This window comes from Hyperolius riggenbachi, chromosome 5, assembly GCF_040937935.1.
Source record: "Hyperolius riggenbachi isolate aHypRig1 chromosome 5, aHypRig1.pri, whole genome shotgun sequence".
Classification (NCBI taxonomy): Eukaryota; Metazoa; Chordata; class Amphibia; order Anura; family Hyperoliidae; genus Hyperolius; species Hyperolius riggenbachi.
The window spans coordinates 312,040,382-312,067,922 of NC_090650.1; the positions used below are offsets into that span (position 1 = coordinate 312,040,382).

General features: G+C 44.3%; 1 protein-coding gene across 1 annotated transcript in view; it reads left to right on the forward strand.

Moving 5' to 3' along the window:
- Window positions 1-27,541, forward strand: part of LAMA1 (laminin subunit alpha 1) — a 245,818-nt gene that overhangs the window by 124,325 nt on the left and 93,952 nt on the right. Inside the window, exons 20-26 of the mRNA XM_068237202.1 lie at window positions 1,711-1,817; window positions 7,781-7,961; window positions 14,794-14,930; window positions 17,239-17,475; window positions 21,729-21,872; window positions 23,266-23,445; window positions 26,274-26,459. Coding sequence (XP_068093303.1) covers window positions 1,711-1,817; window positions 7,781-7,961; window positions 14,794-14,930; window positions 17,239-17,475; window positions 21,729-21,872; window positions 23,266-23,445; window positions 26,274-26,459 — 1,172 coding nt within the window. The remainder of the gene's footprint in view (window positions 1-1,710; window positions 1,818-7,780; window positions 7,962-14,793; window positions 14,931-17,238; window positions 17,476-21,728; window positions 21,873-23,265; window positions 23,446-26,273; window positions 26,460-27,541) is intronic.

Below are 27,541 nucleotides of genomic sequence, written 5' to 3' on the forward strand. Positions count from 1 at the left end.
AGTCCAGGTCAGCACACCTTTTTCAAGAAAAGAATTTTCTCAATTTATTGCTCCATAAGCACGTGAAAACTTGACAATTGTTTCGGGGCCACGGCGGGTCCCCTTCTTCAGAAAGTGCAAAGTTTGCTTGAAAAAGGTGTGCTGACCTGGACTCTTTTACCGTATTGTTGAAGTCTGGATGCTGGGGCTCAGTATCCACAGGCCATAGCACCCACATCTTGGGTAAGGTGTGCCACCTCCGCACTTGAACTTTAACTATTATAGCTATGGGGAGCCTGACAGAGTTCTGTGTCTGCAAGAAATAGACTCTTAATTACATGATCAGCAGAATTAATTTCTTGTAATTGAGAGCCAATATCTGCAAACCACAAGCTCTGTGTATGTTGCACATACAGTATGTACATTTTGTATAGGAAAACTACCAGTGTTTGCCCAAAAATAAGACATCCTCTGAAAATAAGCCCTAGCACATATTTTAGAGCAAAAATTAATATAAGACAGTGTCTTATTTTCGGGGAAACACGGTAGTAGAAATCTGACATTACCGACAGGTTTTGGGCTAGTCCATCTCTCCAAAGGGGATTCTCAGCATGGCCTTTATTTTATAAGGACATTCCCTGAAAAAGATTTATACAAAGATGCTGGCCAGCCTCCCTGCTCGCTGTACACTACAGGGTGAGCCATTTATATGGATACAACTTAATAAAATGGGAATGGTTGGTGATATTAACTTCCTGTTTGTGGCACATTAGTATATGTGAGGGGGGAAACTTTTCAAGATGGGTGGTTACCATCGGATACTATGGATACTGGAAGCCTGTATCCATATAAATGGCCCGCCCTGTATTTTTTTTCAGTTGGACGGAGCAACTGCCATTCACTAAGTGCTTTTAAAAATAAAGAAAACCCTGAGAACCCCCTTAAGAGAAGATGGACTAGTCCAAAATCTGTCGGTAATGACAGATTTCTACTTCTTATTGTAAGTGACAGAAACATAGGAGAAAGGTAATTTATGGCTCATTTTACTCTGGGTGAAATGTACTTCTTATTTGTATGTGTTTTAAATTTTAAGATGTTCGTGACAGTTCCTCTTTAAAGAGAACCCGAGGTGTGTTTAAAGAATGTTATCTGCATACAGAGGCTTTATCTGCCTATACAGCCCAGCCTCTGTTGCTATCCCAAACCCCACTAAGGTCCCCCTGCAATCTGCAATCCCTCATAAATCATAGCCGTGCTGTGAGGCTGTGTTTACATCTGTAGTGTCAGTCTCAGCTGCTCCCCCGCCTCCTGCATAGCTCCGGTCCCTGCTCCTGTCCCTTCCCTCCAATCAGCAGGGAGGGAAGGGATGCAGGCGGGGACTGGAATTCTGCAGGTGGCGGGGAGAGCAGCAGACTGACACTATAGAGATAAACACAGCCAGCTCTGACAAGCTGTTTGTCAGCAGCGTGGCTGTGATTTATGAGGGATTGCAGAGTGCAGGGGGACCTTAGGGGGGTTTGGGATAGCAACAGAGGCTGGGCTGTATAGGCAGATCCAGCCTCTGTATGCAGATAATATTCTTCAAACCCACCTCGGGTTCTCTTTAAGCAGTGAACACTCATGTTTAGTGCTGTAAGTTCAAGGTAGTTGGGGGCATGTTACTGAAGTGAAGCATTATCAGCACAGCAGTAATTGTATTATTTGTAATAATAATTTATGTCATTTTTTCAGCCTGTGAGTGCCACCCGCAGAGTTCCATATCTTCAGTTTGTCATCATGACACTGGCTTGTGTGACTGTAAACCACATGTATTGGGAAGAAAATGTGACCAGTGTGAGGTAAGGAGTAACACCATACTGCAGAGAGTTAAAGAGGATTTCAAATCAAAGTGATTTTATGTTGGGATTGAAGAATTATGGGCTCAGACACGCTATAAGCACTTTTCTGAGCACTTTTTTGGCCTCCAAAACTTTCGGAGAGCTTTTTTAAAAAAATGCTCCCAATACACTTACATTAAAATTGCGGTAAGATCGCGATTTAAATGCACGATTTTATCACGAATTTACCCTAATTTTAATGTAAGTCAATGGGAGGCCAAAAAGCGCTCAGAAAAGCACTTATAGTGTGTCTGAGCCCTAAAACTGCTATTTTCTTTTTGTTGATATTGTATTGGACACATTTTGCCTCACTCCCTGGCTCTTTGACAATTAACAGTGAGATAACACTTTTAAAGGTAACCCGAGGTGAGAGGGATATGAAGGCTGTCATATTTATTACCTTGTACACAATGCCAGTTGCCTGGCAGCCCTGTTCATCTTCTGGCATAAGTAACGTCTGAGTCAAAACCCTGGAACAAGCATATGGCTAATCCAGTAAAACCTGAGTCATGTGAGTCAGAATACCTGATCTGCTGCATGCTTGTTTAGAATTTATGGGTAAAAGTATTAGAGACACAAGTTCAGGAGGACTGCCAAGCAGAGATGTTCCCGAACCGTTCGCCGGCGAACATCTCTGCATCACTGGGGCTTCTACTACTTCCGGGTCGCTATGACCCGGAGTATTACGCCTGCGCTGCCCGGCAGAGCGCGTCCTAGATCGCGCTCCTGTTGCCGGGCACTTTCTGCGCATGTGCGTGATGTCATGCTCCGCCGGGCAGCGCAGGCGTACTACTCCGGGTCATAGCGACCCGGAAGTAGTGGAAGGCCCAGAGATGTTCGCCCGGCGAACGGTTCGGGCCATCTCTACTGCCAAGCAACTGGTATTGTTTAAAAGGAAATAATATGACAGCCTCCATATCCCTCTCACCATGGGTTCCCTTTAAACAATGCAGATTGCCTGGCTGTTCTGCTGATCCTCTGCCTCTAATACTTTTAACCATAGACCCTAAAGAAGCATGCAAATCAGGTGTTTGACTGAAGTCTGACTGGATTAGCTGCATGCTTGTTTCTGGTGTGTGATCCAGATACCACTGTAGTCAAAGACATTAGCAGGACTGCCAGGCAACTGGTATTGTGCAAAAGGAAATAAATATGGCAGCTTTATTATCCCTTTCACTTCAGGGGTACTTTAATGACAGAATGTTATGGCTGTCACTGGGGCAGATTATGGTATGGATCTCGATGACTGCTAGAGATGCAATTTCCCTTTCCTATGAGGAGATTTCATCTAACTTCCTGTACAGTCTCTGGCAGACAGCAGCAAGAACTTGACCATCTCCACTCCACCTAAAGTTAAAAAGAAATTGGTTTTGGCTTGATGTTCACCATTAAGTGGAACAGCTGAGTTACTTTTGTGGAGGTGCCCCTCAGCTCTGCTGCAAGCCATTGCACACATGGGCCCATATGCAATTCATTTTTCACCTAAGTTTTCTCCTGGGAGATAATTTGTAATCTTCTGTTTAAAATAGCGTTGCAATTGCAAAAGTAGGTGGAAAAGTACTGCCAAAATTATTCTTGCTTCGCGGTGGTTTAAAAAGCATTTTATTGGCAAGGTGTAAAAATAACAACTTGGAGAAAACTAAGGAGAAAAAGTGATTTGGATATGGGCCCTGGTGTGAAGGCAGGGCTAGTGCTTTCAGGGAGTTAAACTGGGTGATTGCTAAGGGCCTAAAGCTCCTTAGGGTTGCCACAAGGGACTGTCGCAAATTTACTGTCAGTACATAATGAAAAGGTAAGCTGCCCCACATTCATTTTTGCCCCATTTTACCATAAACTGTCCTGCTTGATGCTTGAACCTGGGACTTGAGCATGGCAAAGGCAGAGTGCTACTTAACCACGGTCCTGTCTTGATCAACTTATTTCCAGATACCATGCTACACGCAATCTCCGCTCTGCTAACGATATCCTTCTGTCTTCTTCCCTGATCACGTCTTCCCACTCCCGCTTACCAGACTTCCCTCGAACCTCTCCCCTCCTCTGGAACACTCTCCCTCAACACATCCGCCACTCACCCACACTTACTATTTTTAGGTGCAATCTGAAAACTCACCTCTTCAGGCAAGCATACTCTGTTACCTAGGACACTGCCCACTAACCACCTTTTCTACCACTCCATACACAGCTTCCCTTTGTCAGGGGCGTATCTGGGTAACCTAGAGCCTATGGCAAACACTGAAATTGCGCCCCCCCACCCCGGTCAGAGCCCCCTTCCCCTCTAAGAACAGCATCCCTTCTCGCATACATGTTATGGTTGCCTTTGTGTTTGGGCACGAGATAATGCTGAAGTTACTTCTTTTTTTCAGAAATATCTCTTCTTATTCCCTCTTTGTCCTCTTTTCTAAAACGAATCCAAGTGCGCCCTACATACATGTTCCCCAGATAACGGAATCAATTTGTTCTGAGGTTTGAGTGATGGGGAGGCACCGGGGCAGGTATGGGGGGCAGCACAGGTGAAGGCATGGGGGCGAAGCACAGGGGTAGGGATGAGGGAGCAGCCCAGGGGCAGGCATGGGGGCGCAGCACAGAGGCAGCCATGGTGCCCATGGCATGAGCCATGCCTGCACCCCTTTAGATATGCTTCTGCCTATTGTCCTAAACCTTAAACGCTTAGACTGTAAGGCCTTTTGGCCAGGGCTCTCTTCCCCATTTTGTCTCACAATGCTGTGTAATGTGTGTTCATACCTCCCACCCCTGTAAAATATGTAGTTAATTTGTTGCTGCTTTAGCTGTTATACTCTTGTCTTATATCAACTGTTGTATACTTTGGGCTTGATTCACAAGAGTGCTAACTGATAGCACGGGTGTTTTCGTGTGAATTTTCGCTTTTCACGCGATCACGAATTTTCACGCGCAACATAACGGTTTCGCGCGCAAATGTGAATTTGCCAGCAAAAATTCGCATTTGCGAGTGAAAATTTTTGCAATCGCGCAAACCGTGAAAATTCGCACGAAAACGGCCGTGCTATCAGTTAGCACTCTTTTGTGAATCAAGCCCTTTGTACTATTATACCCTGTATGCTATTGTACAGCGCCACGGAAGATACTGGCGCCATATAAACTATATAATTTAGTTGATGCCACTCTGCTGTAATACATGCTTGCTTTCTCCCCCTTTTTTTTTACTTTATATCTAAGTATGGATAATTCATGGTTGGGAATCATTGGGGATCTGTCAGGATATATTGAGAGTTGTGAAGCAGCGAAACAGGAAATAAATAATGTATGCCCAAGGATACATAAAATTAATGTAGGTGCAGAGAAGAATAACCTTTTGTTCTCCAATGTTTTCACAAAATGATGTTTTTAGCATCTCCTTTCAAGGGCAACACGTTGGCATATTGGTTAGCACTCTCGCTCTGCAGCACTGGATCCCTGGTTCCAATCCCTGTCAGGGCGACATCTGTAAGGAGTTTGTATGTTCTCCCTGATTCTGCATGGGTTTTCTTCTGGGCGCTCTGGTTTCCTCCCACATCCTAAAAACATACAGATAAGTTAATTAGCCCTAGACAACAATAGACATATGACTATGGTAGGGATTGGATTGTGAGCTCCTTTGAGAGACAGTTAGTGACAAGACTATGTATACGCTGTAAAGCACTACAGAAGATGATGACGCTGTATAAATGCGAAACAATGATGATAAAGGCCCACCATGTGTTAAAGTATTTGAGCCTGTGTATGATATGAACTTTACTGGCTGTCAGTCTGAGTGTGTAAAATAATGATTTGCTTTAGGTTGCATGATCATTGACTGCGCTTTAGCCAGCTTTCTAACAGGGAACTAACTGGGTGTAATGAGAAGCAGCACAAAGTGGCATTTCCTTTAAATTAAGTCCTTGATTCCTATCAGTGGTGGCGGCGCAGCAGCATATATACTGTTGATGTACTTCTCAGACTGCTGACTGTTTTTTGTCCAGTAGCTTGGACCTATCAGTAGCTAGAATTCTCAAACTGGTGATGGGTATAACCGCCATCTGCGTAAACTGAGGTTATCAGCACGGTGAGTTCACTTTACTTTCCTCTTGTAATTAGTTCTCAGTTTTGGATGGACAGTACTGTGAAGTGCAGTAGAACTGGACCAGAATCGAAGCAGCAGATTTGGGCGCATGAGACAAGTGGACAAAAAGGGCGCCCCATTCACTCCCATTATAAATATCGTTTAAAGGGGCGCCGAACAGGGAAAAAAAGGAGCTGGAGATTATTAACGTTTTAACAAAGGCGTGGAGATTATTAACGTTTTAACAAACGGCGCCCGGAGATTTTTAAGGATTTATAACTATGTTTGTGATGATTTAACTTTACAAAATAAGCCCGTGACGAATAACGTTTATAAAGATACTAAATCACTATTTCAAAAACATTTCTAAAACATTATTATCCACCCCAAAAAATTATTTACATTTTTTATTTATTAATGTCTGTAAAACATTATTATCCATATGGGGTCTTAGGTTTAGGCACCACCAGGGGGGTCTTAGGTTTAGGCACCAACAGGGGGGTCTTAGGTTTAGGCACCAACTGGGGGGTCTTAGGTTTAGGCACCAACAGGGGGGTCTTAGGTTTAGGCACCAACTGGGGGGTCTTAGGTTTAGGCACCAACTGGGGGGGTCTTAGGTTTAGGCACCAACAGGGGGGTCTTAGGTTTAGGCACCAACAGTGGGGTCTTAGGTTCAGGCACCAACAGGGGGGTCTTAGGTTTAGGTACCAATAGGGGGGTCTTAGGTTTAGGCACCAACAGGGGGGTCTTAGGTTTAGGCACCAACTGGGGGGTCTTAGGTTTTGGCACCAACAGGGGGTCTAGGGGTTAGGGATAGGTACAGGGAGGGTTTTTAACAAACGTAAATATAAGTTTCAGTTTACAAACAGGGAAGATTAACGTTTTTTGAATTGCCGATCTCATACACATTATTTAGTGATTTATAAATTCTTAAAACACTATTTCTAAACGAAATTCTACACAATATTTCTATAAACGATAATACTGTTTATCGTTTACACCATGCGCCCTTTTTTCCCGACGCCCTTTTTTGATGTACGCGACCAGAACTCTGTGTCAACCCTCCCTTTGCTTATCTATGTCCTGCTGTTCCTTAAAGGAATGACAGAAAATTAATATAATAGTGTATTGGAATTACCGGTAGGTTGAAATGGAGGTCATATTTAAAAAATATATTTGACACTTACTTCCTGTTGCCCTCATTGGACAGGAGATGCGCTGGAAATGACATCAGAGACACAGCCAATAATATCAAAAGAGATACAGCCTCTGTCTGGAAATTATTATTAGTCTTTATATAGCACAGGCATCTTCCGCAGCACTGTACAGAGTATATATTATTGTCCCTTAACTGTCCCTCAGAGGTGTTCACAATCTAATCCCTACCATATGTCTATGTATGTATTGTACTCTAGGGCCAATTTAGGTTGAAACCAAATAACTTATCTGTATGTTTTTGGGATGTGGGAGGAAACCAGAATGCCCTGAGGAAACCCACACAGACACTGGGAGAACATACAAGCTCTGTGCAGAGAGCGCCCTGGCTGGGATTTGAACTGGGTTCCAGCACTGCAAGGCAAGAGTGCTAACCACCATGCTGTAATATTGCTGTCAATGTTTTTCTCTGTTATGGATGTCACAAGCGACAGAGGGAAGGAATCTCAATAGGGATAGCTAAAACTGAAAAATATGTTTAGGGTGGAATGAGGTATTTAGTAGAATGGTGGTGTGATGATTCCGTTTAGGTTTGAGATATAGCTATGTGTTTATACTGTCTACAGCTAGATGTGGGTATGTTTATGTTCCCTTGTTTTCATATAACTTTTCACTGATCTGTGTTCCATTTCATCAATGTTTTCCATTACAGCCCGGGTTCTATGGCTTGACATCTGGCTTTGGCTGCCTTCCTTGTAACTGTAGCCTGCCTGGTTCAGTCTCTGCAGTCTGCAGTGATGCTGGGCATTGCACATGTGTTAATGGAGTGGCAGGGGATAAATGCGACATCTGTGCCCATGGATTTTATGGATACCATGATGGTGGATGCACACGTAAGTTACAAAACTGGAACTATTGCATGAGAACACGCAATGTAATATGCAATCATGAAATGCAAATAGAATCATTCTGGGTTGATGCAGGATTTTGCAGATTTTGGATGCACATTTATGCAGCTTGAAAATAGTCCAATCAGATCCTGACAAGGTGGAATCTGGTCCATTGTCAAACTGCATACATTTGCATTCAAAATATGCATAATCTTGCATCCCTAATATAAATTGCAGGACAGGCATTGGATCCAGTCCGATATCAGTTTACTAGTCAGCCTGCGCCTGCGTTCCTGGGAAGAATGCGAAGGATCCAGGAGGCGGAGGATGGCGGAAAGGGAGCAATCCGGCGGAAGCGGGCTGGAGGAAGCTTCAGTTATGTATGAATGCTTCTTTTGAATTAATCTCAGTAAATCACACCTGAAGTCAGAGGAATAAGGAGGCTGCCATATTTATTTTCTTTTAAACAACGCCCTTTGCCTGTCTGTCCTGTTGATCATCTGCTTCTAATACTTCAGATGTGCTCTTCAGACAAGTCTGCCACCAGAACTTCATCAGAACTGCCAGGCAACTGGTATTGTTTAAAAGGAAATAAATAAGCCACCATATGCTTCAATTTAGATTCCCTTTAAGATAACCCTGAACATCAAACAATAATCAGAGACATATGCCATATTCTGGGGCATACAACATTTGTAGAAAAGGTCTTATGATAAATGGTCTATAGACTGTCATCACTGGAATAAATGGCAAGGCGCTAGGTGACCCTGATACAATGCTTCCAGATACAGGATAACGATGTGCTTGTTACTGTATATGTAGTTAACTTTTTAAAAAATACATTATACATTGTTTAATCCACAATGCTGAGAATATCCAGTTCATTAATACTGTTTTTTCCCTGGCCATTTTTGTCTGGTGGCAATTTTCCCTTGCTACGCGAGGAAGCGTCTCAAAACTGCTTGTTTCTTAACCAAAAGAATATAAATAAAATGTCAGAGCTTATCTGTGCTGAAGCAGACAGCCTCAATATAGCAAGGTAGTTACAACTAATGTCAGTGAGCTTTGATGCTGTTTTCGTCTGCTGAATGTTGTTAACCTGATTCCCCATGCCCAGTTTACATGTATCTGTAATTTAAGCCTCTTTGGAGCATGTGCTAATGGGATGTAACCCAACCACATGTAACCATGTGCGGATTATCTTTCCATATCTCTGTGTGTAAATAGGAATTCTTCCATATCCAGCAGCATGTTAAAATACTGATTCCTATGCACTGTACAGACACTGGGTTATTCCTGACTAGAAGGATAGCTTGTGGTTGTTTTGGCCTGCCTGCTTCCTTTGACTATGCTTGCTGGTCTCAGCCAAGCTGCATGTACTGTACTATGGAAGTGTGTGTGTGTGTTTGGGGTGGGGGGGGGGGGGGGGGGGGGGTCAGGAGGCTCAACCTAACTCCTGGGAGCTAAGCAGTTTGCCACAAAGTTCCATCATGGCAGGTTGTTGCTTGCATGTGTGTTTATGGCCGCAGCAGACAATAGGCTATGCCTTTACAAATGTCAGGCTGGTGTCTGAATAGATCACAAATAATCACTATCGAATGTCTGGTGACTGAGATGTCGGTTAAGTATATGATATACGAGACAGTGGAGACACACACACAGTGATATTTGAGAAGTGAAATGAAGTTTATTGGATTTACAGAAAGTGTGCAATAATTGTTTAAATAAAATTAGGCAGGTGCATAAATATTTATTAAAAACATTTTATAAATTTTACAATGACAATCTTTACATTGACAATCTTAAAATGACAATTGTACAGATACAAACAGGACCGTCATTAACAGCAGGCAAACAGAACACATATTCATAATAACGTGACCTAGGGGCCTTTTTCCACTAAGTAAGGTGACTGTGATCGTGCCGCGATTTGTGATTTATATAAGTGCAGCCACAACAAAAATTGGCGATTGAGTTGGAAAAAAGAGATCGCGCTAGTGGAAAAAGAGCACAGCAACTTACATGTTAATAGCGGTGGTGTTGTGATCGCAAAAGGGCTGCAATCCGCCTTTTTAAGTGGAAAAGGGCCTTAAAGTGAACCAGAGATGAAGCACCCTCATGTATTTCATCATATATATCAGTAGGAACATTAGAGGAAACACCTACCCTACTCTCTGTTTCATCCTTCACTGCTTAGCCTGCTCGTTATCAACCCTGATAAAATCCCTGACTGAGCATTCAGTCTGGCTTTGCTCAGGAATCATTATAGCTGAGTCATTATAGCAGAGCCAGAAGGGGGCAGGCTTGGGCTTGAAAAGACATCAGAGAAGACAGACTCAGTTATAATGATTCCTGAGCAAAGCCAGACTGAATGCTCAGTCTGGGATTTTATCAAGGCTGGTAACAAGCAGCCTGAGCAGTGAAGGATGAAACCGAGCGCAAAGCAGGTGTTTTTTCTAATGTTTCCACTTATATATATGGTAAAATACATGAGGGTGCTTTGCCACTGGTTCTCTTTAACCACTTGCCGACCGCACGCTTATACCGTGCGTCGGCAAAGTGGCAGCTGCAGGACCAGCGACGCAGTACTGCGTCGCCAGCTGCAGGCTGATTAATCAGGAAGCAGCCGCTCGTGCGAGCGGCTGCTTCCTGTCAATTCACGGCGGGGGGCTCCGTGAATAGCCTGCGGGCCGCCGATGGCGGCTCGCAGGCTAAATGTAAACACAAGCGGAAATAATCCGCTTTGTTTACATTTGTACGGCGCTGAGCAGCGCCGTAAGGTAGATCGGCGATCCCCGGCCAATCAGCGGCCGGGGATCGCCGCCATGTGACAGGGGACGTCCCGTCACTGGCTGCACAGGACGGATAGCGTCCTGTGCAGCCCAGATCTCCCGGGGGAGCAGGTAGGAGAGGGAGGGGGGAGAATGTCGCCGCGGAGGGGGGCTTTGAGGTGCCCCCCCCGCAACATGCCTGCAGGTAGGAGCGATCAGACCCCCCCTGCACATCATCCCCCTAGTGGGGAAAAAGGGGGGCGATCTGATCGCTCTGTGTGGCCGCGGATCTGTGCTGGGGGCTGCAGAGCCCACCCAGCACAGATCCAAACAAACAGCGCTGGTCCTTAAGGGGGGGTAAAGGGTGGGTCCTCAAGTGGTTAAGGGGCTATGCTGCCCTAGTCCAAATCACTTCTATCCTATAAATGGTAAATATCCTAGAGCAGTAACTTATCAACTGTGCAAGGTCCTGAGAAAGAAAAAGAGCTCCTAAAGAAAGAGGCAAAAGAGATATATGTTTGGAGAGAATCTCAAGGTGGTGGTTATCGATTGAAATGCTATTATGAGCCCTCACAAACATGGGGGCCAAGAGAGCTTTGCGCTTCTTATAATATTCTATAATAAAAATGAATGGTGCTGGGTATTTATGATTAGGCGGGGACCCCAGGGTTGCAAGAAACTCATGCTCTGTAATAGGACTGTTCAAGTCTTCCAATTGCTCCCCCCGAAGAGTAGGTAATGAGCAAGCATAGCTCCTAACAGTTCCTTTTTCAGAGGGACAGTCCCTCTTCGGGAACCAAATCCCTCTGTCCCGCTTTCTTCCTCATTTGTCTCTCTTTCAGAACTGATATTCAGATTTATGTAAATATATGTATTTTTCAGCTGAACAAACGTGTTTAGTTGGCTCCAAACTTTATTCCCATCCTTTACATTGATTTTTTTATAATTTTTAAATGCTAATATGAGGAAAAACTAGTGAGGATAGAAAGGACCAGCGTGGTTTGAATTCTAAAATTACATCTTTTTCTTATGAATTTTTAGTGGTGAGTGTGACTAGGGGTGTGGCAGAGGCGTGTCTTAAAGTGTCCCTCTTTCTCACCTCAAGAAGTTGGGAGGTATGAATGAGTGCTTCCTCAAAACGGAATTTATAATGCTGTTTCGAGCTTATCAAAGTAAGTGCCGCTCAAGTTATATAAACCTAAATAGTATTACTGGTGAAAAGCAGCCAGAATACCTTTGGTTTTAGCCACCTTAACCGCTCCATCTGTTTAAATTGTTGGGCTAAAGGAAGAGAGCTGCTTGGCTTTAGAAGGTACCTAGCTAACAACAGAGCTGGGACAAGGTCCTCCAGCACCCAAGGCTGAGACACCAAAGTGCGCCCCTTCACCCCTCCCACCCCAGCCATCTTACACTGATTGCTATTAGACTAAGAGGCGCCACAGGGCCCACAACCTCCCCAACACCTTAATATCTAGTTATCTGGCTTGCAGTCACTGCTATGTATCCCCTTTTCTTATTTATTTCTGCTTCAAACACAATTAGGAATGACAGCTGAATGAATTGTGCGCCCCCTCCTACACTGCGCCCTGAGGCTGGAGCCTCTCCAGCCTATGCCTCAGCCCGGCCCTGGCTAACAACCTAGTGATAGTGCTTATTATGGCAGAAGTCTATTTGGCATAGTGAAACTGGAAAACTGAATGTGCAGAGGATTCACTGAGAATGTTGCCATTTCTTAAGAACGTTACGTGTAGCAAACACATACAAGACACACAGCTGATTTTTTCAGCATTCCATACCTTCTGTTAAAACTCAGTTATTTCCAAGATTATTATACATTTGCAGTATGCACAACAACCGCATCAAACCTTTTGTGCATACTGAATTGCAGTGGAACAGCTTTACAGAGGCTCTGCAGTGCCTCCTGGTGCTCAGCAACAACATTTATTTTGACAAATGTATTTTAGACGAAATGTCTACTCTTACAGGATTACCATATCTGCCCAAGGCTACCAAACACTTGGAACTGGTTTAAAAACTTTTATGCTTAGACTTAGTAAGCTAGACATTATTAATTGTTTTCAGAAAGACATAAATAGTGGAGATATTAATATGGTATTCAGAAGTCAACTTCTCCAAATCCATTAGATGGCAGAACATTTTTGGAGCCTGTTTCATTGGAAAAGGTTGCATCTGTAATTAGCTCTGAAGTGAGAAGGATTTGAATATTCTAGAGGCTTCCTCCATCATTCTTGACCGCTCCGCTCCAGTGCTGGGACCCTCCGAACATATTCAGCAAGGGCTTGTCCAATATGTTCATGCCTCCATGCTGCCGTCCATGTACAAGTGCAGTTGCAAGTATGGCTTGAGCCTGCCCAGTAGCACAGAGGCATTCATGCACAACGTTTTCCTCCGTGCTTACACCTGCACAGACGTGGGCCGTACTTACACCTGCACAGTGTAGCCGGGTTTTTATGTGGATGGGGGTGCAGCACTAAAGAAGAAGAGGGTCTCAGTGAGCAACAGTGGTGTGGCTGAGGATAGGAGAAGCCTCTGGATCATCCAGAGGCTCCCTTATACTGAGGTAAGTATCTAACTTTACTTTTTTTTTCTTTTTCGTCATAGGTGTACTTTAACCTCCTTAGCGGTATGCCCGACACTGTGTCGGGCATACCGCTCTCCGTCCTCAGGAGTCCCCCAGGATTAATTAATTTGCTGTAATGGCTGCAAAACCTTTAGCTAGCACTAGGCTAGCTAGTACAGGTGTCCAGCACCCCCCGATCCCCCTGTTTATACATTACCCCCCTGGATCCAGCGATCGCGCAGCCTCCCCACACAGCTCCAGTCTCTGTATGGGGAGGATCGGGTTTGCGCTTGACGTCATGATGTCGGCGATGTCATGACGTCATGTGTGATCCTCCCCATAGTGAAGACCGGAGCTGTCAGGGGAGGCTGTGCCGATCGCTGGAGCCAGGCTGGGTAATGTATAAACTGTCTGGATCTGGGGGTGTCGGACACTTTTACTAGCTAGTCTAGTGCTAACTAAAGGTTTAGCAGCCATTGCAGCAAATTAATTAATCCTGGGGGCACAATCTGACAAAACCTCCTGAGCGGTGTAACGCTTAGGAGGTTAAGGCACAAATGTTTCCCTAGATCTGTGTAGGCACATAGCTACAGACTCACTCATTAATTCTATAGATGTTCCTGAGTGGCTGATGCCAAATAAATCACTTGTGGAGTACGTGGAAAGGAGCCAAGACAGTGGTCACTTCCTGCACCACTGACTATCAGTGCTATAGGCTGCAGTCTTCTCAGACAAGTTCAGACTGTGCCAGCCCCATTCCAGTCTGCAGTCCAGACACCAGAGCCGTCATATGATCAATATTTCAAGATGGGATTTTTAGCTGCTCTTTCACACAAAAAAGTAACATTTGAGCTCTCTGATTTCTAAGCCATCAGATAGTGTTTTTAGATCTGTGTCTGGAGACTTTAGTATCATGATGGGTGTCCTTTAAACAGTACCATCTCCTTATGGTAATGTGTAATAACGGGACTAATAATCTTTGCCTCTAAGAAAGGCCATGTGATTTTATTACCATAGTGATAAAGGAACAAGGTAATAAAGAACACAGCAAAGGTGATGTATGATGTGTCATTGCCCTGCATGCTAACTGGTTGGCTGCAAGTTACACAGGGAAATGTCAGCCTGCAGCATTGAATATTTACTGTCATATTTTAAATATGTCTGCTTATAATTTTTCATATGAATCTTATTTATCTTCTCTATTTTGTGTATCTGGAATGCATCTCTTGGTGATGCTTTATGAGTTCTGGTTGATGATATTAGGGATGTGTAATAAAAACATCTTAAGCGTAACAGAAAGATCAATGAGCACTCGTATGATTTCACAACCTTCTGTTGAATTGATAAGAGGCGTTCTCAGAAATATTACTTCAGTCCTCAGAATAGATGCTGGATTAGATCTGCACAATAACCACAGACCTATTTCTTCTTTATAACCTTCTTTCCTGCTGATGTGACTGATCCATATGTTGTTTGTCTTCAGCTTGCGACTGTGAGCACACGCAGAATAACTGCAATTCGCAGACTGGAGAGTGTATCTGCCCGCCGCACACACACGGCCCAAAGTGTGAATTCTGTGATGCCAACTATTGGGGCCATGATGCTGAGCTCGGATGCCTGGTATGAAATGAGACATGCAGAAGATATACAGTATTTCATTCTGAGCATTACAGGAGATGTGCTGTAGAAAAGCATATTCAACTTTTTTAAGTTATTGCAATTAATCCTTCAATACTGTTTTCCCTTGCTTATATAATGTTTTGGATTCAGTTTCTGCCATTTAAAATGATCAGCCATAAACAGGGGCGTAACAATTGCCCCGTGACTCCTGCTGACGTGGGGGCGGGAGGGGGCGGAGGCTAGTGACGCACGCTCCTGTACTTAAAGTGGACCTGACCAGAATGTCCTCTCTGCTCTAAAGCCGCATCTACAGGAGTAGATGCAGCCGCGATCCGGCGGCTCGATTAGCCGCCGGATCGCCTCTTCCGTGTCCCCGCGCGTACCCGCTCGCCGCGCGTGCGCTGGATTCGATTCCCCGCTCGTCCCTGCCGGTGCCGCTTATCTTCCGCTCGATTCCCTGCCATTGTCCCCTCGCGGGGAGCGGGCAGGGAATCGGCATTACGGAGATCCGTCCTGTCGGATCTTATTATCGATTGATAAGCAACATCGCGGCCGCATCTACGCGTGTAGATGCGGCTTAAAAGATACGCATCAGCATAATAACCTTTAAAGAAAAACATTTCTTTGTTACAGCTGATACAAATCCTGATATAAATCTGCACTGTTTCTACTTCCTGATTCGTGGAAGCAGACATATTGTTAACATCCTGTGCTTTCAAATGAGCTTATCTGCCATCTCTGCCATAGCAGTCCTGTGACACTGGGAAGAGATCAAATTACAGCTAGTGATTAGACACAGATGAGGGAGAATTAGATAGGGTAAACTCTCTATATACATACAGGGTGTATTTCTCTATATTTTTCTTCTCTCCTGTGCAAGAGTTCAGGTCCCCTTTAAGGTACAGTGCGGAAATGTATGCAGTTAAACTGATTAGCCCTTTAATTAATTTTTATGCTTGCACCTTGAGAAGCCACTAAACAGTAGACGGTAATCCCGCAGGTGCAATCAATGTAGGGGTGTAGTAATAGTCCCCGCAACCCCTGTCATTGCACAGGAGCCCAGGGGCTAAGGGATCCTCTTCTTGGTAAACATGCAGAACAGCACTGGAGCGTAATACATTACCTGCTCCTGGTGGCAAGACATGTCCTCTTCAATCCTCTTCAGTGTAGCGGATCGCCGCACCATGCGTCCTATCACCATGCAGCTCTTGATGACATGCATAGAGAGCTGTGCAGTGATTTGCTGCATGGCGTGTAATGAGCTCACTGAAGAGACGTGAGGAGGACCTGTCCTGGTGCCAAGCACAGGTAATGTAAAGTGCTTCCCTGCTGCTCTGCCTCATGGGTGGGTGGGGAGAGCAAGGGCACCTGACATTGTGACCTCTGCATCCCCTATTGGTATTCTTTGAGGTTGATGGGGTGGAAAGTCACAGGAATGCAGGGAGTAGGTGGGTGGAGGTCCATCTTGCAGTTGTTATTATAAGTTACTGTGCACTTCCCTAGAATCAGCTGACATGCAGCATGTTAATTTTGTCTCCTTCACTGCACAAAAATTCTGTTTCACTCAGGTCGCATTCACAGTGCCACGTTGCGGAGCTGCGTTATAAAGTCTTATAACACAGCTTACCGCACTGCAATGATAATCCTATGGGCGGTTCACAATGTTGTGTTGTGGTAACTCACTGCTTACAGTGCATTACTTCTAAAAGCAGACATGTTGCGACTTTAAAGGAGTCATCAGGGAAAAACTTAAGAAAATAAGTGCTACTTACCGGGGGCTTCCTCCAGCCCCAAGCTCCCAGGATATCCCTCGCCGCAGCTCTCCCCGCAGCCGTTCGCCGCAGCTCCGTCCTGGTCCCCGGCGATGAAGTCAGGGCAACATCTAGGTTGGCCTGTACTGCGCCTGCGAGAGCGGCGCTGTCAATCACCGCCACGTGGGCCGGAGCGGACTGCACAGGCGCAGTAGTTCTACGCCTGCGCAGTCCACTTCGGCCCACGTGGCGGTGATTGACTGCAGCGAACAACTGCAGGGAGAGCTGCAGTGAGGGACATGCTGGGAGCTTGGGGCTGGAGGAAGCCCCCCGGTAAGTAGCACTTATTTCATTAAGTTTCCCCCGATGACTCCTTTAACATCACATTAAACCGCAAAGTCCCACTGTGAATATGCCCTCAGTTTCTCCTTCAAATTCGTATTCACATCTCTTATTTTATACTGAGATAGCTGCTGTGTGTTAAATCATGAAGAGTGAATAAAATGCCTTTCCAATCTGCTTAAATAGTAACACATTTTTCTCATGTCTCCTTTAAGGAATGTAACTGTAGTACTGAGGGGTCTTCTAGTCTCCAGTGTGACCTCACCACCGGCCAGTGCTTTTGTAGGAAGGAGTTTGCTGGACAGACATGCAGTAACTGTCTTTTTGGATATAGAAAATACCCCAGCTGCATTGCCTGTGACTGCGATGTGCAGGGAACCCAGTCTGCCTGGTGTGATGAGGGGCAGAACATGTGCAGCTGTGAAGAGGAGACTGGTAGCTGTGCTTGTAAGGTAAATATGCCCTGGCTATTCCTTTCACCATATACTGATCCTATCAAGGCAAACATATTTCTGTATTGTGTAACTGAGCAACACAACCTAATAGTTTTACTTCTACACTAAATATATACTTTTCCCTTAAGTACATCCGTTTCTAATAAACTAGATTTATTTTTTGGTGCATGAGTTGCATTTCAATTCACATCAATTGCCCAACTTTGTAATGCAGCTGAATATTGTTTATAGCAGTCGTTTTTCTCTATTTTGTACAGACACTGCCATCTAGTGGTGTATTTTGGTCATGGGCTTGTAGGCAGTGCAGCTATGTATAACATAATGTAACCACTAAACTAAAACTCAGCACCAATAGAAACACCAAAAGAAGTTTCAATAATTCATTAAAACTGGAGGCATGAAGAAGCTGCAATATGTTTACTGGACAAACACATTATATTCAATAATACAATAAAGCATATAAGAATGTCCTATTCTATATCCAAATCCAAGTATTAAAACTTAATAGGCTACGTTTCCACTGTAGCATTGTGTTTTCAGGTCAGTAAAATCATATGCGATTTTTCTGAAAGAAAAAAAAAGCATGATAATTTTACATGCTTTTTAATGCGAATTTTCGCAGTGGCCCTAATTTACATGTTCTGCCTAGTAACAGCATGACAAGTTCCTTTTTCTGGTAAAGAATATGGACGCGAAAAATCATATGCAGCATGGGAAAATTTAGAACAGGCTGTCAGGGTTTTTTTGATACATACAATTTCATGCGAAAGTTCGCTTGATAAATGCGAATTTTCATTGTGAAAATTGTGGAAACCTAACCTTACTCCAGAAATCGTACTTTAAGGGCCGGTTCACACGGACGCTTGTCGGCGTCTACCGTCAAGCGTTCGGGACCCATCGGCTAAACTCTCCCATTCAAGTGAATAGGAGCGTTTAGCATTGCGCGGTTACCGTCGATTGCATAAACGCGGCGTTCTGATCCCGATTTAACGCATCGTTTCGGCCGTCCCTAGAAGTCGCATGCAACGTCCAGGGACGGCTAGCCGGCGCGGCTACATGTCCCCCTGCGGGGACGAGAAACGCCGATGGCGACGATCTCCGTACTGCCGCCACCGAACGAGACGTCACAGGACGACGCAACTTCCTGGCCGCCCCAACGCTGCCTGCCGCCCGTGTGAACCGGCCCTAACCATAAAGAACCTACCCAGCCAGGAACTTCCAAGTAGTATTTTAATAACTCAGACCACCCTTGTGCAGGACACCAATATAAAAGTAAAAAGTACTACAGCACTCAAAAAAGAGGGATAGTAGGGAGACAGTTCCAGCAACTAAGCCCTTTATAAATCACCTTCTCACCGCTATGGGCTCCACACAAAACACCTGCCCAGATTCGGCTAAAGTTAATACAGTCACCCTGCTGCAGTCTAAGCCGCCTTACATGTTAAAGGGTGCCCATTAAAGGTACACTATTTTCCTCAGTTGCAATCATTCGATCAGATTTGCCAGATGAAAAGTAATTGGAAGCTTATTATCGATTGTTTTCATAAACTGGTCGATTAGGGCACTTTCTCTCTTCAGATACAATTGTAAAATCCAACATTCTGATCAACAAAATTCAGTAAAAAAAAAAAATGGTATTCCAATTGAGCATAGAATCATTTCACATTGATTTTCTTCTCCATATACTGCCTGGTTTTCTGTACGATGCGTTCAGAAATATCTGATCTGTTAAAGCTTAATGCCAGATAACGGAATCACTGCTTATGTAAAGTGTTCGCCACACCTACGCATATAATTTTACCCACAAAAAATTTAATTCAGTGATGTGTAGGCGCTCCCAAGCAATTGTTGGGACTTAACAATTGTTTGGCAGTGCCTACACATCATTGAATTTAATGCTAGGAAAGCCTCAGGCCCCACCAGCTCGGCAGCCTGCTCCCATTCTCTCTTCCATCTACATCAAGTCCCTTCAGGCAGGCAAAGTCCCCACTTGCTTCAAGAGGTTCACCATCATCCCTGTCTCCAAAAAGGAAGGAGTCTTTGACCTGAACAACTTCAGGCCCGTGTCGCTTACGCCCACCATCATGAAAGCTTTTGAAAGCATGGTGCTTTCCTTCCTCAAATTTTCCACAGAAGCCCTGTTGGACTCGCACCAGTTTGCGTACAGAACCAACAGGTCCACCAATGACGCCATTAACATCTGCCTGGAGCTCGTCAACGATCACCTGGACAGTCCACATTCATACGGCAGTAGCTGGCACCATCCAATATAAATGCTCTTTTATTCTTCAATTCCATATCCATATCCAGCAATAATGGCTGTTATGGGAATTGAAGAATAAAAGAGCATTTATATTGGATGGTGCCGGCTACTTCCTTCTTTGTTCTCCCTATATACAAACAACTGCAGATCCACCGTGGACTCTTAAAGTAATCAAATACACTGACGACACCACCATAGTCTGCCTCATCGTCAAAAAGACGAGCAGGCATACCGCCACCAGGTCAAGAGAATCTGCAACTGGTGTAGGGAGAATGGGCTGATACTAAACCGCGCAAAAACTGTTGAGATGATTGTTGATTTTTGGATACATGCCTCCACCCCACCTCCAATCCGTATTGATGGCAAAGAAGTTGGAAGAGTCCCCTGTGTCTGCCTTCTGGGAATAACCATCTCTAATGACCTGAGATAGAAGATCAACACCTCCTCCACACAGAAAAAAGCCCAGTAAAGGCTTCCTCCACCAACTGAAGAAGTTTGGTATGGCCTAAAAACTTCTGACGAGCTTGTACTCCACCACAATTGAATCTGTCCTCTGCTCTTCTATCCTGGTCTGGTTTGCCAGCTCCTCTGCCAGCAACAGACATGAACTACAGAGGGTCATCAGATCAGCGGAGAGGATCATTGGGAAACCACTTCCCACTCTGTACCTCCTCTACTACTTGAGGCTGCGCTCCTCCATTGAGGATTGCCAACGATCCCTCACACCCAGGCCACCACTTCTTCAGTCGATTACCTTCAGGTTGGAGATATCAATCTATCAAGACACAGGAACAGCTTCTTCCTCTCAGCTGTCAACCTTCTGAACTTTCTCCATGCACTCCTCCCCACCCCCCTCAGTGTTACTCTCCCCCCCCCCCCCCATTTTAGGTCAAACAATATCATGCTTGCACTGAGGCACATTGTACAAAGTGGTGCTCAACTCCTTGTGGGTTTTACGTGGTTTCGCAAATTATGCCAATTGATGAGTTATGTTTTTGTGAATGTATGTTTTTCTCTGCGATGTATTCTGTGTCCTATCCTGTACTTGAAGCCTGTAGGTGCCAAGCCCAATTCCGGGCACTACCTAGTCGTGCTTGTTGAAATAATGATTCTGATACTGATGTATATAGCAAAAAAAAAAACTGTCAGTCTGAATCACACCTGTTCATATAAAAACCGCATCAATTTATCAGATTCATGGAGTCATTACAGCAGCCTGCTAGTCTGATGTACCTTTGTATGATTATAGGACTATAACTACAGGGGAACAGCCCCTGGGGGCACATAGCTGTAAGGGGCGCCAACTACTTTACTTCCTCCAAAAAAGGGGGCCATCTTTCAGACCATAACAAGCAACACCAAGAGCCCCAATAGTGTAATATGTACTAGTAAATGGTTGCTAGATAGAGTAAATATTAATACTCACAAACCAGGGTTACCATTAGGCAACCACTGTAAAGGCAGGTGGGGAGATTTTCCTGACCCCACTCAGGAATAAGAAGTCGCTCTCTGTAGATGAGAAAAAGGGGGTTCAACCCTCCACCCAGGGTGGACTCAATATTATGCAGGAGAACAGAGGCGCCAAAAGGATAAAAGGAAGCTAAATGAGCTTAAAAACCAAATTCTTGGTAAATAGAGGAGGTAGTGGTGGACTTACCTCCTCCAAGTAGACACACAACGACTGTAGTAAAGACAGTCAATATATTGTATTTATGAACTCCAAATATGCAACGTGTTTCGCAGGCTTGATCCCGCTTCATCAGGCAGTAACAACGGAGCAATAGCATATGTGGTCAGTAGAAGAGCACAGAGGTGCCTGGCTCCCCAGTTTGAACACTGGGGGGCCTCGTTAAAGTTTTGCTGGGTGGGGGGCATAAATTGTAGTTACGCCACTGTATGATTATGTAAAGTATAGACTGTCCTTGCTTCCAATTGCCGGTAATTCTAACTGGGAGTGTCTCTCCTTTCTGTGTGTTTTCTTTTGCAGGAGAATGTGGTGGGAAGTTACTGCAATGAGTGTAAGGGTGGCACCTTTGCCTTGCGGTCTGACAATGCCCTTGGTTGTTCCCCATGTTTCTGCTCTGGAGTTTCCAATCTGTGCACAGAGATGGACAATTACGTCCGCATTCCTGTAAGTCTATAGCTGCGACATTTACTTCGTTAGAAGCAAATTAAAATACAAGAATAATTCACATTTTCCCGCTAATGAGCGCTGAGTGTTGACCTCATGTGTAGATCCACTTGTTTTTTTATTTTATGCTTGTATCAGAACACCAAAGTACCTGATTATAACAACCATTAAATTGCAAAATAGAACTTAAACAATGACATACTAAAGTGCTGTTAACTATTAGGCTGCAAAGTACCACTTTGCAGAAATCATTGCAAAACCTTCAACATGGCAAATTGTGTTTATTTTATGTTGATATCATTGAAAATGTCAGTAAAAGTTTGCTTTTTGCTGTGGACCCTGAGCACTGCCAGGCCATCTCTGCAGCATTGCAACTTACCTGTCCTGACTATAGCTCCCTGTCCGGGCAGGCACATTGCTCCATTACTCCGTCCACTCCTGTCTTCATCCTCGCAGGGGCGCCTCTTCTCAGTGGCCTGCCACATGTCATTACGTAATAACATGTGGCAGGTCAGAGAGGCGCCTCTGTGAGGATGAAGATGGAAGTGCATGGATTAACCAGCTTAGCGGTATGGACGAGCTCAGATCGTCCATGACCGGCGCACTGGATTTCTCAGGCCCTGGGGGGGCGATTTTCACAATTTTTTATTTCAAACACGCAGCTAGCACTTTGCTAGCTGCGTGTTTGTACCGATCGCTGCTGAACGCCGCCGATGCTCCGTTACCTGCCGCGTAACAGCCCCCCCCCTGAGACCCCTTGTGCAGCCTGGCCAATCAGTGCCAGGCATCGCTAAGGGGTGGATCGGGACTCCCTCCGACACTATGACGTGGATGACATCATCCCGATCGTCGCCATGGCGACGGGGGAAGCCAAACAGGAAATCACGTTCTAAACGGGATTTCCTGTTTGCTCTGATCGCCGGAGGCGATCAGAAGGGGTGGGGGAATGCCGCTGCACAGCGGCTATCATGTAGCTAGCGCTAGGCTAGCTACATGATTTAAAAAAAAAAAAACATTTTAAATAGTGCTGCACAGCCACTCTGGCACATTTAATAGAACACTCTTAATGGAGGAGCACTCCTGCCAGGACAGGTATGTTGCAATGTTGCTGAAAACTCTGCAGGGGCCCTAGGGACAAAAATAAAGTTGGAGGGAGACTTGGGGAGGGGGCAGCCACCGCCTCAGGGGCCCGGGGGGTTAATTCCAATGCCAATATTGGGGAGGGCTGGTCTGGGGAGCCCCCAGGATAATTTTGCCTCGAAGCCCCATTAAATCACAGTAATTGCACTTTCCACATTGACCTTGACCTTTTCACTGTTTTATTATATAGGTCCAAAAGTGTTTGTTTTAAGGGAGGTTGTGTAAATCTTTCTTTTCCATTCTTGCATTTTAGATTACCTTGATTCCAGATCAGTTCCTACTCCGTGTTGTCTCTCCAAATGACATGAATGGAACTACAAATGGCGTATTCTCAGAGGCTGTTGATATGTTACTAGATGCATCAGTAGTACGCCAAAACCTTTTGTCTGATACATTTTACTGGAAATTACCTGCACAATTCCTGGCTGATAAGGTAGGAGGAAGGCATATTTTTTTTAATCACATATTTCTATTTTAGATTTTAGAACCATAATCATTCGTTATAAATGTATTGGGACACACAGAGTTCACTCAAGACACTAAGGCTTCAATTCACAAAGCTTTACGGCATTCGGTAATGCAGAACACTGATTTTACTGAACATCTTGCCACCAATTCACTGAGGCTGTTACCTCATTGAAACTAAAAATTTCAACTAGTTAGGTAACTTACTTGTGCTGTAAATACCTTAATTAATGTCAATTCACAAAGATTAGAGCATTCGGTAAAACAAGTAAAAATGTTCGACTAACTAGCAAACCTCATTCAGACTAAAGGTCCGAACACACGCCGGACTGCAGGCAACGACGGGTCCGTCATCACCTCCCGCAGGGCAGGCGTTCTAGCGACAGTCCGGCGTGTGTACAGTCTGTCTGCAGACTGATACGGCTATTTCTGAGCGATCCGCCCGGCGGATCGCTCAGAAACAGCCGAATCAGTCCGCCAACAGACTGTACACACGCCGGACTGTGTGCTGAAAACCCGCCCAGCGGGAGGTGACGACAGACCCGTCGTTGCCTGCAGTCCGGCGTAAGTACGGACCTTTAAGGAGACAGCCATGCAATAAATTACACAGATCAAACAATCACTGTGTGATCCAAAATGCTGCAAGTGAATAGATGAGCTAAAGTGTAGAACCATTAATCACTTTCCTCACATATATACATATATATACACTATCCTGCAGTTACATACACAACCAGTTCTTGAGAACTTATAACTGTAAGGAATATACGGTATAACGTGAATATATGAATAGATATCAAAATGTATTGTAACAAAATAGGAAATAAAAAAGTTAAAAACAGGAAACATGTTGCAGAGTTTGCTTATAGTGCATACAGTACCTGTCCAGCCAGTAAGTCATTCATACATGCCCAGTCACTTCAAACATATCACCTAACCTATTATCTGATTCAGATTGGTGCAGCTAGCCAGTCTTTAAAGATGTTAATAGGTCTAGTTGGTGTTAGTAATAACACAAAAGTCCTAGTTCATTTGTAGGGTTCAAGCAGTTGCGAAGCAAGCGTGATAGTAAGCAGTGCAGTCAGCACAATTCTCAGACATAATACAGCCAAAGTCTACCTATTGCAGGGATTTGTCAAGCTTGGTATATTAGCATAGATTTGATCTAACCCGCATCTTTGCCGGCAATGTTGCACCTTACGATCAGCGATCAGGTCATCTAGTGGTGTTGGGGCCCATGTGTTAGGCAGTTGCTGTGTGATATACAGAGCTCGGAACAGTTTAGACTTGCAGCCGGCTGGCATCCCAGCATGGCTGACTCAGCTGTCTTAGCAGGTCCACAGCATCAACGCCATCTGTGCCGCTCACTTGGCTCCACTGAGCTCGGACTGGACGTGCCCGACAGACGCACATAGGCTCCACCAACGCGTTTCATGCCGTGGGCATTTCTTCAGGGTGTAAACACACTCCCCCTGTGCCATCTCATATATACTGAGGCAACATCACTTCCTCTCGTGATGTCATCTGTTTCACAATCGCCATAGTAACTTGCTGTACTTGGGAGCTGCTGCACTAGCAATGTTTACAGGTTGCTTTTCCCCATGTTACAGGTCACCGGCAGACATCTTGTCACTCATCCATATGAGCTCCCACACTGGAGACAGAGGTACCACACCAAGTTTCATCTGGTTTCTCTCGATGAGATGGCCAATAGGAATACACAAGTCCAAAACAAGGTTCGCATTAAGATAGGATCAGGAACCATGTGTTTATTGTTCCATATCACAAAGAATAGGCGTCACACCATCAGATGCCTGTTCTTTGTGATATGGAACAATTAACACATTGGGCTTGATTCACAAAAGAGTGCTAACTGATAGCACGGCCATTTTCACGCAAATTTTCGCGTTTTGCACGTAAAGAACATTTTCGCGTTCAAAACGCGTTTTTTTTGCGCAAAACCGATATTGTTTGTACGTAAAAATTCGCGTTTGCGCACAAAAACGTTATTGTTTCGCACCAAAAAATGGCCGTGCTATCAGTTACCACTCTTTTGTGAATCAAGCCCATTGTTCCTGAACCTGTTTAGTGCGGACCTTCTTTTAGATTTTAGGATTTATATTGCTACTAGGTCCAGCTACAGTAATCTTGTGAAAGGTACACGATCTTCTGGATTTAACATCATACTTTAGCCAATAGGAAGAGTCACCAGGTCCTGTTACACACTCCATTTGATCCAATGCACTTCCGAGTGGGACATCAGAAAGAAGAAAAAAAACTCAAGAGCAGGAGAAGGAGATATTCAAACCTGTGTCCAACCCTGGACATGTTGAAATCAAAACTGAAAAGCCACCTGTTTAGGCTGGGATTTTTGATTACATTACTTTTCCCCCTGTAAGATATCACTATGTACTGATCTGAGACAAGCTTATGCGCTTTGGGTCCTATGAGAGAAAAGAGCTTTACAAATGTTTTGTTGTTTGTTGTAATTATCTTTTTTTTTTTTTCATTTTTTTCACCTTGGGTTTAATAGGATGAATATAATTCCCCCATTGGTTCAGTACACATTTGAATGTTATTATGAACTGTGATCTCTTAGAATTTTATAAAGTACATTTCAGTTTACACATTATTTCCTTTTTTTGTTTGTTTGTTTCTGTACCCATTTGCATCACAATTATTTGTATTTACTTATTTATTTTTTCACATGAGTATAACCCTACACCACATAGCTTCATAGAACAAAATTATATTCTTTACCAATCTGTCTTTGCATATGCTATTATTTGGTTGCAGACACTGGCCTATGGCGGGAGGTTAAAATACGTTGTTACCTATTACGCACAGAGTGAGTCTGGCCCTTCGGATTTTGAGCCTCACATTATTATGAAAGGTGGACATCTGAGGAAATATGTTATTTACATGACTAAATCTAACCCAGCAAATGGAGTGAGGACTGAGATACAAATAAACTTCAGGGAGGTATGTATGGATTTCACCTTCAGAGAATGATTTTGCCCATTCCATTACAAATGATGGTGTGCTTGTAATCACAGTTTCTAATTCTCTAAACATGGCTTGCAAATGTGTTCTTAATTTCTATCTTTGTCTAGTTTATTGATCAGACTGACTAAATTTGGCACTAAAAGAAGATTACACAATAATTCATAGACCCATTCTCATCCGTCTGCCTCTGTGGAGCCAATTAAATCACAATGCATAAAAAAAAAAAAATCTCTGCTAGAGAATTTTTCTTTTTTGTTTATAGTTTTGTAGAGTGGGTCAGTAGCCCTAATTAAATAGCAATTATTATTGTTTATGCCACCCTAACCAACAACTCATGTAACTATCAACTACCGGTATTTGTCCTTCAGAGGAGCTCACAATCTAATACACATCATAGTCATAGCTATAATGTTCCTTCAGTAGTCTAAGGGCCCGTTCACACTGCACGCGTTTCCAGCCGCGTTTTGGAAACGCGTGCAGGTGGCCGATACGCACGACATCAGACATTGCATAGAGTGCAATGTCTGATGTTCACACTGCATGCGTTCCGAACCTGTGCGGTCCGGGAACGCATGCTGCACGCAGATTTTGCTAAAACGCGTGGCTGTCCCATTCACTTTTCAGTGATGGGATCAGCCACGCAACGCACACAAACGCGGATGGCCATGCGTTCGTACGCGTTGCGTTCCGCACGCGTTCCGCACGCATGGCCATCCGCATTTGTGATCTGAACGGGCCCTAAAGGTGGCCATTCACCAGTCGATTTTTTATCAATATCTGGCCAATGTGCTCATTTGATTGAATCTGCTAGAAATTGATGGCACAAACAATTGGTGATTGATCCATTTTCAGCTAAAATCGAATTCAGTTGATCACCCCAGATGTATAATTTTGTCCGAATGGCAGCGGGTTGGAGGCACATTGGCTGAGTTTGATGTCACGACGAGCGACGTATGCAGCAAAGCACTCTCACCTGGCACGTTGTCTTCTCTCCAACATCAGGCTCTCCTCTCTGTCTCTTCTATCCGGGGGCACTTGTGTCACATCACAAAAACTAG